Source organism: Papaver somniferum, chromosome 3 (genome assembly GCF_003573695.1).
Source record: "Papaver somniferum cultivar HN1 chromosome 3, ASM357369v1, whole genome shotgun sequence".
Classification (NCBI taxonomy): Eukaryota; Viridiplantae; Streptophyta; class Magnoliopsida; order Ranunculales; family Papaveraceae; genus Papaver; species Papaver somniferum.
This window is the reverse complement of record NC_039360.1, coordinates 18,440,801-18,454,393: the sequence shown is the minus strand read 5'-3', so window position 1 is coordinate 18,454,393 and position 13,593 is coordinate 18,440,801. Positions and strand designations below refer to the sequence as shown.

The window sequence follows — 13,593 nt, the reverse complement described above, 5'->3', positions numbered from 1 at the left end:
TTCCATGTACCAACTTCTGTATTGATCAACTCTGAGACCCAATCTAAATTATTATTGCTAAGGTGTTGAATTTTTTGTTTTAATCTAGGAATCCATATATCTTTCCAAATATTAATATCTTGAAAATTTCCTACTTCCCATATACTATAGTTTTTCATTAATTCTTGTCCCTTCCTTATAAACTTCCATGTCCAGAAACCTTTCACAGAAGCTTTGGTTCTAAAAGGAGATTTGTTTCTGAAGTACTTTGAACCCATTGTTCTAACCCATAAAGCATTTGGTTCCTTTAACATTCTCCAAGCAACTTTGGCTAACATAACAAGATTAAACTTGTGAGCTTCTCTAAAACCTAAACCTCCTCTGAAAAAGGGTCAAAACCTCTACCTCCAGCATTTTTATCCCACCAAAAATCCCTTTGGATATCATTTATATTACTAGGAATTTTTTTAGCCAGAAGAAGCATCCCATAAAATAGGTTGGGATACTAGAGAGAACAACTCTGTTTAGAACAGATCTACAAGTTTGTGCAAGGACTATGCTTTTCCATCCTTTAGATTTGGATTCCATTCTTTCCAGAATGGGAGTAAAGGTCTTTATTTTTGATCTTTCCATAAACAGTGGGACTCCTAAGTATGGATCTTTAAGATTTATATGTTTAATCTTTAGTAATTTAGACATCATCCTTTGATGTTTTGTTTCCATTTTCTTATTAAAGAAAACACCCGATTTTTCAGAATTTATTAATTGTCCAGAGACCTTGCTAAAGGTTGCTATTGTGTCTAAAAGAATTCTACATTCCAAAAGGTTAGCTTTCACAAAAAGCAAGCAATCATCAGCGAAAAACAGGTGAGATATTAGTTCACTTTTATGAGTTATCTCAACTCCATGAAGAATTTTATTTTTTTCCTTAGTTAGAAGGAGTCTGGAGAATATTTTCATGCAAATGATGAAAAGATAGGGTGAGAAGGGGTCTCCTTGACGTAATCCTCTAGAGGGTTTAAATGTTCTCCAGGGGTTCCATTTAACAGAACAACAATGGATGTGGTTGAAATACATTGTTCAATAAGTTTGCAAACATTATTTATTGAAGCCAAAGGTTTTTAAAGCATTTAGTAAAAAGCTCCAATTAACTATATCAAAGGCTTTGTACATGTCTATTTTAATTCCTGAACCACCTGTTCTAACTTTTTTCTTCTTAAGGAATGAATGATCTCATGTGCCACAATAATATTATCTTATATTTGTCTAGAAGATAAGAAAGATGATTGGAAAGGAGATATGAGCTTTTCTGGTGTTGGTTTAATATTATTTGCTAAAAGTTCTGCAATGACTTTGCAGACAGTATTTGCAAAATCCTATTGGTCTAAAGTGGCTAGGTTTTTAGAGTGTTTTAGCTGAGGAATTAGGAAGATATAAGTTATGTTTAGGTCTGGGTTCAGAGGTTTTTCTTTAAAAAAATTATGGATTATCTCAGTCAGCTGAGTTCCTACTAAGTTCCATTTATGGATAAAAAAAGCTAACCATGAAGCCATCCGGTCCCGCAGATTTATTAAGTTTCATATTTTTCAAAACCAGAAAGATTTCTTCCATGGAGGGAATAGCCAGAATTCTAGAGTTATCAGAATGAGAAATAATAGAAGGAATGTCTTTAAAAATGGGATTATATATATCAGTTTCAGGGGAAGTCTCAGTAAAAAGCGATTTAAAATAAGATGTTAAGATGTTATGAATTTCCCTTTTATCCTTGGTTACTAGATTTTGTTCCTTGGTTATACCTTGTATTGTGTTCCATTTTCTCCTTCTCAAGGTAATAGTGTGGAAGTATTTAGTGTTTCTTTATCCTAAGTTTATTATGTTGTCTCTTGATTGTTGTTTAGCTATAGCTTCTTGAGTGTCGTAAAGGGATTCTAATTCGTTTAACATTTCCTTATTTTGTTCTGTTGATATACAGTTACTCTTCTAAGTGTAATATTTTTATTTCTTTAAGAAGTTTATTAATCTTTTTGACAGGTCGACCGAAAATATTCTTTATCTAGTCAGATAAATTATTTCCCACTTGTTTAAGGTTTTGGACTAGACTAGATGACGCTTCCAACTCAAAGGAGGAATTCTAAGATTCTTGAGTTACTTGTATACAAGAGAGTTCCTTCAACCATGTGTCACAGAGTTTAAAAACCCATTCAGATTTAGATAGTTGAGTATCTAAAGTTAGTAAAATTGGACTATGATCAGAGCCTACTGCAACCAAGTGTGAAACAGAAGCATTTGGAAATTATATATGTCAGTCTGCATTTATTACTGCTCTACATAGTCTTTCCTGAATATTTTGATTTCATTCTCTATGATTTTCCTAAGTAAAGTCATTACCCATAAAGCCTAAGTCATATAAGCCTGATCTTTCTAGAATTTTTGCACAGTATTCACTATTGGCTTCGTCAAAGGGAAGACCTCCTAGTTTTTCTGATTGGTTAAAAATCATGTTGAAGTCTCCTATAACTATCCATGGCATAAGTCTCTGAGACACTTGTTGGCTAATTTCCTCTAAGAAATCCCAAGCAATATTTATGTTAGTTGGGTACGGAATACAATAAAAACATGTTAATACCCACTGTTTAGTATCAAAAGAGGTATTAACAATAATATTTATCATATTTATGTTCCATTGAACAATTTCAAAATGAAATCCATCATCCAAGCTACTACTAACCCTCCTTCTAAGCCTACATGATCTACTATGTGATAATTAGGATAAGAGGAGACCAATTTTTTAACTAAGTGCCTTTGGTTTTTGGTTTCAGATAGAAATAATATTTCAAGTTTTTCTTTGTTAAGGAGATTTATCAAGTGGTTTTGTGTTAGGAGTTTCTGCATCCTGCACATTCCAGGGTAGAATCTTCATTGTATCAGGGAGACAAGTAAGGTTATTCAATCTAGAGGAATTTACTGAGAATCACCACTTTCTGAGCTTATTTGGTTATTTATTCTATGCATATACAATGTCTAATGTCACATAAATTGGATCACACACAATCAATTAAGAGAGAGATTATGTAAATAGAATTAAGAAGCAGGATTGAATCAAACTAATTAAGAAGTTTAGGAAAAGGTATACAAAAAGTACATGTGTCTTTTCCTGTTGCTTTGAAGGGATAAGTTCAGGGAAATGAATTGGCCGATAAGAACTTGATTGAGCTTGATGTTCTGGCATGTTTGACCCATATTGATCAATTTTGAAAAACTTTCCATCCTTTGAGAGAATGGAACAAATTTGTTCGGAAGATGAAGACGAAAGAAAATCAGAAATTGAAAATTTAAAAGCAGATTTTGGCTGAGTTAAAGGATTTGAAAAAAATGATGCGATGCATATGTTGTTGTCATGAATTTGAGGGGATTGATTTAGTGAGAAATTAGGCGAAGCTGGACAAGTTAGGGAGTCTTATGTTCACCAAAGGTAAAGTGTCACTAATTAGCCTAGCTGTTAAACAAATATGCTGCTGAACCGGGTTACGGATATCCCGTAGCAGACCAGACCCCAGTTAAGGAACCGGTTCCGACACAAACAAGAAAAATCGTGTCCTGTCTCCTTTAAGGAACACCAATGGAGGATCAACACTACAAGAAAAATCGAACCAAATGGTTGAAAAGATTATTTACTAACATCTCCCGCTACTAGAATCAGGTGTCCGGTGAGTGAAAGTAGGCACCGGATAACGTTCTCTGCATTTCCAGATGGTACCAACATTACATAGAGGATTGGAAGATCCCTAATGAACTTGTTCGGTTAGTGTTTGATCAAGCTCTAGATATCCCAAGCTATCATCTTTTGTTTTTTTTATCAGAAGCCTAGATGTGGTGTTATTTGCTTTGGACAAAAGAATGGATACTAATCTACTTTCGGTATATGGGCTCTCATTTTCTAGCTCATTTTGTACAACATTGCCCGTCTAGCTCAGTTGGTAGCTCAGTTGATGATTTCTTAGTCTAAATTCAATTGATAGGAATGAAAATTTTCTGATCTGAAATTGATGTAATTAAATATTCTGAATGGAATTTCCTGGTACAGAAGAGTAATGATTTTGAGATCTTATCTAAAATGATCAAAGAGTATGATTTTTGGTTGGAATTCATGTTGTCTGAATGATTTATTGCAGCATGGACCAAGTGAGTGTGTATTGAACACAGTGGAAGCATGTGCAATATACGTCTGGCCTAGTCTGGTAAGAATCTTCTTCTTCTTCTTTTTTTTTTTGATTAGAAGGCCTTGTGATTTGTACTTGGGAGGAATTTTTCGTCTTGCTTTTGAGTTTGAATGAATGAAAATTGTGATGCAGGATAAGCATTTCAAGTTCATTAATTGTGTGGAGACCCTTGTTTATAAAGGCCAACAATCTGAATGGAGATCTTGTTTCCCTAAATTGGGGTACGAGGAGAAACCTATCAAGGATTGCTATAATAGTGGGTTGGGAAAAAAGGTATGTACTATTGTCCTACTGGGTTAGGTTGTTAAGTTTAAGTTGGAGTTATATTACTTAAATTGAGCTTTTGGTTTTTCTGGATTCATAATATGTTCAAAGAAAAACATTACACCTTTATTTTGTATGATTGATGTAGTTAAAGCGGTTTGAGACATGAGGAACCAAGTTGCTTTTCAGTGAGGTTTAAGTGAATAACATGTGCACTAGTACTTCTATGGAATACAAAATTTATTATGATCAAGTCATTTAAGTAAACATGGTATAAGAATGTTCGAAAGTAGATAAAGGATCCGGGCAATAGAATGCTGCCATTGAAGAAGCCAAATTTTATTATGATCAAGTCACGCCAGTATATTAGTAGTGGGTGCTGTTCCTTTTGGAGGAATAGAAGTGGCCATGAATGAGTTATATACTTTCACTTGTCATTGAATTTACAGAATGTGTTTTGGTGAAATGTCTGTTGAAGGGTGTATCTTCGAAGACGATCATAAGTGGTCATTGTAGAGAGGGTCATTGTTGTTTAATAGGTAGAATTGTAGTTCTGGCAGTAATGATGCTATATTGCTATCGATAAATGTGTTTAAAATGTAGTATTTGTAAATTGGAATTTTGGTTCATTTGATATGTCAGCAGAAATTACAAGGCAATATTACGAACTTGGCTATGTTACTCCTTTTCAGTTGTCAAGTCATTATGCACTGAAATGTTGATCTAAAAGACGGCATAGCCGGGGAACTGGAACTTAAACACTCACAAAAATGTACCCAAGATAATTTCCTCTTTGTTTCAGCATATCTTTAGTGAACTATCAAGACCTGACATCTTCCATTAATGCTGGTCCTATCACCTGTCCATAAATATATTTATTTCATTGGAATAAGTAAACATGGCATAAGAATGTTGGGAAGTAGATGAAGGAGCATCGCATTCGAGTCATTCGGAATTAGGATCTGGGCAATAAAACATTGCTGTTTGCAGAATGCCATAATTGATAGTGTGGTCAATATCATCTTTAGTTGCTTTTCTACAGCTGCAGAAAAGCAGAACATGTTGCTAACCAATTCACTGAAATGTTTGATTTTGTCACATACCTTTAGCTCCTTTATGATTACTCTTTCAGTCATGAGCAATCAATTCATTTTGTGACTTTTAATTTTTTACCTGCAGGAAAACTTTTGGCATTTCTTGTTTGTGTTTTGGCTTGTTATTTGCAAATTGTATCTTAGTTTCAACAAAGCTAATTAGATTTCGCATATCTTTGTTGTGCAGCTTGACATAGGATATGCAAAGGTTACAAATGATCTGAAACCCCCTCATAGATATGTTCCATGGGTGACTGTCAATGATGTACCACTTTATGATGTAAGTTCGCTCCAATCTCGTTCTCACTCTCAACATACGTGAAGTATGAGTCTTAATATTTTTACTTCTAGAACAACTAATGTTTCTGGATTGTTATAGTCCATTTCTATCTGTTCTGGCATCCAAAGTTCATATTACTTGATAGTTAGGGTGCGTGGATAACAATAAGATCTACCAAGGAAGGTTTAAAACTTTTTCGTTTTCTTGCAGGAGTATGAGAACTTCCAAACTTATATATGCAACGCCTACAAAGGTACTCCACCCACAGCTTGTCAAGGAAAACCAGTTGAGTTCAGCACTAAAGCAAAATCAAACCAACTGGTCGAAGTTACCTACATGGATGAAACATTTTCAGCCACTAAAATCATGTCTGCGGTAACTAAAGGGAGGCGCCAAATGAAGTTCTGAATTTCCAAATGGTCTCAATTACCCAGAAGATTGGTATGTCATTACTTACAACTTACAAGCCATTGTTTTAATGTTTCATAAAGCTCTAGATATCTTGTACATATTGCTTCCCTATCAGAAATATTTCCAATGTTAGGCATTGCTGGGGATGTAATGTCATTGTTCTGTTGGACAAAATATGGATATTAGTGAATGGCGAGTTAACAGAAAATTTAAGGACAACAAGCCCGTCTAGCTCAGTTGGTAGAGCGCAAGGCTCTTAACCTTGTGGTCGTGGGTTCGAGCCCCACGGTGGGCGCATTTTACTTTTGAGCTGTTTTGAGCTCTTCTGATTGTTGTACTGTTCGCTGTGCAGGTAATTTTAAGGCAGTTTGCTTGTGATATTGCTGGTTTGTAGCCTGGTGGTGTATCCATCTGCATAAGTTTCTCTTGCTAGATTTGCATTTTCCTTTTAGAATTCAGTTTTTATTTTTATTTTGTTTAAGACTTGAAGAGTTAGTAAAATTCTTGCAAGCTACTACTCTTTGGTCATGTACGAATCTAAACTATTTCCCGATTAGAGGCCATTATTCTCACTTGCAGACCAGCAAAAGGTACAGAAAGGAAAAAAAAATTAAACGCCCATCCTGGGGCTCGACGGCACGACCACAAGGTTAAGAGCCTTGCGCTCTACCAACTGAGCTAAACGGACAAGTTGTTTAAGAAGTTGTCAGAGGCCTTCATTGATCAAGTTCTGAAACCTAAACAGAAAAGAAAAAGGAAAAAACCACATCAAAGCACATTTCCAAAACTCATAGTAATACCAAACTCCGCTAATGACAGGCGATCTGGGCCATGAACTCTCTCAGATCCGGACGAAACATTGCCAATGGAAGATCGCATATCCCCGGGTCCTATACAAACTTTAGGAGGCTGCGTCTAGTGAGTACTATATAGGTCGAAATTTCCATATATATATTTGTTTGCCCACAGAGAACATCAAAGTGCACCGCACAGTTCCTACATATATCGATCAATGTCTTCTCAAACAACTATTTAACCCCGCTGACAGAATCTCTTCTTTCTTTACTCTTTCGTTCTAATATTCACTCAGCCAGAGATACAATCAATCTTTCGAACCCATCTCCCTATTCGCGAAACCCTAATTTCTTCTTTCTATTGCTCCAACTTATGGGGATTCCTCCGCTACTCTTAAATATCTGGCGGTGGTGATTCTAAATCCCAGTTCAACTCAACCTAGTTTTTTTTTTTTTGGTTATTCTTCACTGTGTTATTTGGCTATTGATTTAAGATGAGCCTTCCGCCTATAGAATGTAAATTCATCACAGAAGAGTGTCTTCGTGAATGGAAAAACGGAAACACTAATTTTAAGCTACTAACCTCGGTGCCGATACTTCGATTTCTATATGAGCTTTGTTGGACTATGGTCTGCGGAGACTTGCCTTTTCAGAAGTGTAAAGTAGCATTAGATTCGGTTGAGTTTTCTGACAAGACAACAAATGAAGAAATAAGTTCAGCTTTTGCAGATATTGTGACTCAAATGTCTCGAGATCTTGGGGAGAAGAACCGTGCACGTCTTATTACAGTGGCCAAGTGGCTGGTGGAGTCTGCGTTGGTTCAGGCTTTTCCAGGAGCGTTGTGAGGAAGAATTCCTCTGGGAATCTGATATGATCAAGATAAAGGCACCAGATCTCAAGGCCAAGGAGGTCAGAGTAAACACACGGCATCTTTACCAGCAAACAAAATTCAACCTTGTTCGGGAGGAGAGCGAGGGGTATGCAAAACTGGTAACCCTACTTTGTTTATCATCACAGAATGCATCTGGAGCAACTATCAGCACAATTAAGTCATTAATTGGACATTTCGATCTCGATCCAAATCGCGTGTTCGATATCCTACTGGAGTGCTTTGAACTACAGCCAGACAATAATCACCTTTTCTTAGACTTGATAACTATATTTCCCAAGTCCCACGCTTCTCAAATATTGGGGTTCAAGTTTCAGTATTATCAACGTATGGATGTGATGAGCGCTGTTCCATCAGGGCTTTATCAGCTTGCAGCTGCTCTTGTTAAAGCAGACTTGATTAATCTTGATAGCATATATTCACACTTACTTCCCAAGGACGAAGATGCTTTTCAACTCTATGACTCGTTCTCCGCAAAGCGTTTTGATGCGGCTCGCAAAATTGGCAAAATAAATCTGGCTGCTACTGGCAAGGACCTGATGGAGGATGACAAGCAAGGTGATGTAACAGTAGATCTTTATACTTCCTTGGATATGGAAAGCTCTGCTGTTGAAGAACAGTTTGTAAACAATCAGAGTTTGGGCCTTCTTAATGGATTTCTTTCTGTAGATGACTGGTATCATGCACACATCTTATTTGATCGTCTCTCCCCTCTCAATCCTGTCGCACATGATCAGATCTGTAAGGGCTTGTTTACGATTATTGAAAAATCAATCTCGTCCGCCTATGCTGCTGTCCTCCAAACAGATCATCAAAATATTCATCTTCCAAAGGAGCTATTTCAGATGCTTGTTTCTGCTGGACCTTATCTTTACCGCAACACTCTACTGCTACAAAAGGTTTGTAGAGTATTGAGGGGCTATTACCTATCCGCATTGGAACTAGTGAAGAATTGCAGTGGAGGACCAGTTTCTGGGATTAGATATCCTAATCAGCACTTAAGAGTTGCTAAAGCAAAAGTTGAGGATGCTCTTGGTACATGCATACTTCCTTCCTTGCAGTTAATACCCGCAAATCCTGCAGTGAGCCAGGAAATATGGGACTTAATGTGTCTTCTGCCATATGAGGCGCGTTATCATTTGTATGGTGAATGGGAAAAAGAAAATGAGCGTATTCCAATGGTTTTGGATGCAAGACAAACGGCAAAGTTGGATACGCGGAGAATCTTGAAACGGCTTGCGAAAGATAATCTAAAGCAACTAGGTCGAATGGTGGCAAAACTAGCTCACGCCAATCCAATGACTGTATTGCGGACGATTGTTCATCAGATTGAGGCATATAGGGATATGATCGCACCTGTGGTAGATGCTTTCAAGTACTTGACACAGCTGGAATACGATATCTTGGAGTATGTAGTAACTGAAAGGTTGGCACAAGGTGGGCGGGGTAAACTAAAAGACGATGGTGTTAATTTGTGCGATTGGCTTCAGTCTTTGGCTTCCTTTTTGGGACACTTGTGTAAGAAATACCCTTCAATGGAATTAAGGGGTATTTTCCAGTACCTTGTTAATCAGTTGAAAAGGGGGAAGGGAATTGAGCTTGTCCTCTTGCAGGAGCTTATCCAGCAAATGGCAAATGTGCAGTATACAGAGAATATGACCGAGGAACAACTGGATGCAATGGCAAGGAGTGAAACACTACGGTATCAGGCTACTGCGTTCGGGATGACCAGGAACAGTAAGGCATTGGTTAAATCTACCAAAAGGCTACGGGACTCGCTGCTTCCAACGGATGAACCTAAGTTGGCACTTCCGCTTTTGTTGCTCATAGCACAGCATCGTGCTCTGGTTGTAATAAATGCACATGCGCCATACATTAAGATGGTCAGTGAGCAGTTCGATAGGTGTCACGGGACACTTTTGCAGTATGTGGAGTTTCTGAACAGTGCTCTAACTCCAACTACTGCCTATGCTCAACTGATACTTCCGCTAGAAGATCTTGTGCACAAATACCACCTTGACCCAGAGGTGGCATTCTTAATATATCGTCCTGTCATGAGGCTGTTTAACTATGCAAGTGGCTCTGATCCTGATGTATTCTGGCCGTGTAATATTCTCAAAGAGACAACTGTGTCAGACGCGCAGTCTGAATCTTAAATCCCGACTACTGAACTGGTTCTGGATCTTGGTTACCCGCGCAAGCCCTATCATGTGGTCAGAGCTTCTTGATACAGTCAAAGAAGTGTTGCCTGCGGAAGCGTGGAATAGCTTATCTCCAGATCTATATGCCACATTTTGGGGACTCACACTTTATGATCTATATGTTCCAAAAAGTCGTTACTCGCAAAGCAACATGCTGCTCTTAAAGCATTAGAAGAAGTTTCAGACAACTCTAGTTCGGCTGTTACCAAAAGGAAAAAGGATAAGGAACGCATTCAAGAGTTGCTAGATCGTTTGACCTATGAACTCCGCAAGCATGAGGAAAATGTTGCATCTGTGCGCCAGCGGCTTGCCCTGGAAAAAGACAAGTGGCTGAGCTCCTGTCCTGATACTCTGAAAATCAATATGGAATTTCTTCAGCGCTGTATTTTTCCTTGATGCATTTTCAGCATGCCAGACGCTGTCTACTGTGCCCAGTTTGTGCGCACTCTACATTCTCTTGGCACCCCATTTTTTAACACTGTTAATCATATTGATGTTCTAATATGCAAGACCTTACAGCCAATGATCTGCTGTTGCACAGAATACGAAGCTGGCAGACTTGGAAGGTTTTTGTTTGAGACTTTAGAGATGGCTTATCAATGGAAGAAGAAGGAGTCAACATTTGAACGTGAGTGTGGAAATATGCCAGGGTTTGCCGTCTACTACAGATACCCAAACAGCCAACGCGTCACATATAGCCAGTTCGTCAGAGTACACTGGAAATGGAGCTGTAGAATAACTCGATTGCTGATACAGTGCCTGGAATCAAATGAGTACATGGAAATTCGAAATGCTCTTATTATGCTGACAAAAATTTCAAGTGTTTTCCCAGTTACTCGAAAAAGTGGGATTAATCTTGAAAAGCGGGTAGCTAAAATTAAAGGGGATGAGAGAGAGGACCTCAAGGTATTGGCTACAGGTGTTGCTGCAGCTTTGGCTTCACGAAAGAGTTTGCGGGTTACAGATAAAGAATTCTGTATGGGCTATGTTGATCTAAAACCTGCATCTATAACAGCTTCAAATGGTTCTTCTCTTAAAGCTCCTCAAATGGAGTCTTCTGGAATGAAGAATAGCAAGATTGCAAGCCAACTTAATGATTCTGGAAATTTTAGTAAGGACCCAACGTTGAGGGCAAGACCTATAGATGGGAGAATGGACAGAACCGAAAGCATTACGGTACCAAAATCTGATCCAGAACAACCAAAGCTAAAAGGTGGCTCATTAACAAATGGTCTGGAGATACAATCTGCAAATTTGTCATCCTTTCCTGAAGAGTCTGTGACTGGTTCAAAGTCTATGGACAAGCAGCAAAAGAGGACCATTCCATCTGAAGAATTGGATAGGCTGAGCAGAAGAAGGAAAGACAGTAATGTAAGAGATGGAATAGATGATCAGGGGCTCACTAGAGCAACTGAGAAGCTTTTAGACAGACCGAAACAAAAGGGCAGTGAGAGGTATGACAGAGACCACAGAGAAAGATTGGAACGACCTGATAGGTCAATGGAAAGACATGGAAGAGAACGTTCTACTGAAAGAGTCCATGATATGAATTTTGACAGAATCGAAAAACTAAAGGATGATAGGAGTAAACTTCATTACAGTGAGTCGCCTTTAGAAAAATCCCGTTTTAACAGACAAAGCTTGCCTCCACTACCGCCTCTGCCTTCACATATGGTTGCCCAATCAGTTAGCGGTGGTAGTAGGAGAGATGAAGATGCCGATAGAAGGGTCAGTAATACCAGACACATGCAAAGGCTCTCCCCTAGACACGAAGAAAAAGACCGTAGAAGAGAAGAGGACATGAATGCAGCATCGAAGAAGAGGAGATTTCATCGGTGAAGGTTATCTGCAGCAGCATGCCTAGTGAAATCAAACAAACAATCGCAGCTACCATCCAGTTTTCCTAGTAAAATCAGTACCCATTATATTCAAAGCAAAAAACACTTGTATTCTAGTCCCGACAATACATTTCTTTAACACTGCGATTATTTAGAATAAGATGCCACTATGTACAGTATTGATATGTATAAATCTTATGTATAATGTTGGGACCATTTGGATGCTTTACTCAGAACTTCATTTGGCGCCTTGCTTTAGTCATTGGAGACCTAATATTGGTTGTTGGAATTGTTTTGTCCAAGAAGGTAACTTCAAGCATTTGGAAGACAATTACGGCATTCTGCAAATGACAAATTTCCATTGCCCAGATCCTAATAACACTAACGCGTTGTTCCTATATCCAGTTTCCAACATGGCAACAATCTTCTGCCAAGTTGGCTCATTTCATTTTCTATTGAGCCATCTTGCTTTATTATCAACAAAAGTACGAGGGCACATGTAATTCACTTTAATCTTAGAGGAAAGCAACTTGGGTCCTCATGTGCCAAATAGCTTTAAATTAGAGATCTAATGTTTATCTTTGAACACATAAGCATAACAAAAGCTTAAATAAGCAATATACCAGTTTAAATTAAAGAATCAAACGCAACTCAAGAACAGTTTATACCTGTCGTCCCAACCCACTATTGTAGCATTCATTAATAGGTTCCTCTTCGTACCCCAATTTCGAAAAACAAGATCTCCATTCAGATTGTTGGCCTTTATAAACAAACGTCTCCAGACAATTAATGAGATTGAAATGCTTATCCCGCATCACAAATTCAAACTATTGTGAGTAAAAGGTACACTTTGCATGTTCTTCAACCACCTAACTTCAAACGTTGAACCCCCTAAGATCAAAAAACAGACAGAACTATTGTGTTACCTGAGCAGGCCAGACTTGTAGTGCACATGCCTCCACTGTGTTCAATTCACACTCAGTTGGTCCATGCTGCAATCATTCAGAACAAGAATTTCAACCAAAAATTCTACTTTTCCCTAAAACATGAGCATTTGTAGATCATTTTAACATAGTTAATGACAAAAAATTCAGATCGGAATTTTGATTCTTATCAACTGAATTTGAAAATGACAATCATCAAAAATATGGAAATTGATTTAACTAGAAGGAGAGTAGGGATATATACCTGGCAGGTAATGACTTTATCAGAAGTAATTCTGGCATTACCATAAGGAATTAATGAGTTGAAGATCGATGATATCAATGAGTCCATTGTTGAAGATTTGTGGTAAGTAATTCACCGTGAAATTTGAACAGTATGGACACAGAGTTTCATAATGAAGAGCTAAAGAAACTTTACCATAAAATGGAGAATAAGGTGGTATTTGAGCTGATGATGATTCAATAGAACAGAACAGAATGACTAGAGACAATACAAAGATTGATGATGAAGAAGAAGAATAGGCCATGGCTCTGTATAATCTTGATGCTTGATGAAACTGATGAGATTTGTGAGTTTGGAGTGGATAGTGGGATTGAAATAGTTGGGGGGTTTTAATGGGATTCTGATCATCATTTATGGTGATTTTGAGTTGGAAGTTGGAGCAGAGAATGGACTTGC

At 37.8% G+C, this 13,593-nt stretch overlaps 1 protein-coding gene, 1 non-coding gene and 1 pseudogene across 2 annotated transcripts; all 3 read left to right on the top strand.

Annotated features, from left to right (window-relative positions):
* The first annotated feature begins 3,876 nt into the window (after positions 1-3,876).
* LOC113359087 (gamma-interferon-responsive lysosomal thiol protein-like) lies at positions 3,877-6,820 on the top strand. Its single transcript, XM_026602776.1, has 6 exons — positions 3,877-3,897; positions 4,152-4,217; positions 4,332-4,472; positions 5,745-5,837; positions 6,048-6,278; positions 6,601-6,820. The coding sequence occupies exons 1-5, from the start codon at positions 3,877-3,879 to the stop codon at positions 6,243-6,245; spliced, it is 519 nt and encodes a 172-aa protein (XP_026458561.1). The 3' UTR covers positions 6,246-6,278; positions 6,601-6,820.
* Positions 6,471-6,543, top strand: TRNAK-CUU. Its single transcript has one exon. It is a non-coding gene; the product is annotated as a tRNA-Lys (tRNA).
* Positions 6,821-7,536: 716 nt separating the features above from the next.
* Positions 7,537-11,971, top strand: LOC113359085 (annotated as a pseudogene).
* The last annotated feature ends 1,622 nt before the right edge of the window (positions 11,972-13,593 follow it).

Coding starts and splice junctions, on each gene's coding strand:
- LOC113359087 (XM_026602776.1), top strand. CDS start 3,877: ATGGATACTAATCTACTTTCG. Junction 4,473..5,744: donor ATAGTGGGTTGGGAAAAAAG/GTATGTACTATT, acceptor TTTGTTGTGCAG/CTTGACATAGGATATGCAAA. Junction 5,838..6,047: donor ATGATGTACCACTTTATGAT/GTAAGTTCGCTC, acceptor GTTTTCTTGCAG/GAGTATGAGAACTTCCAAAC.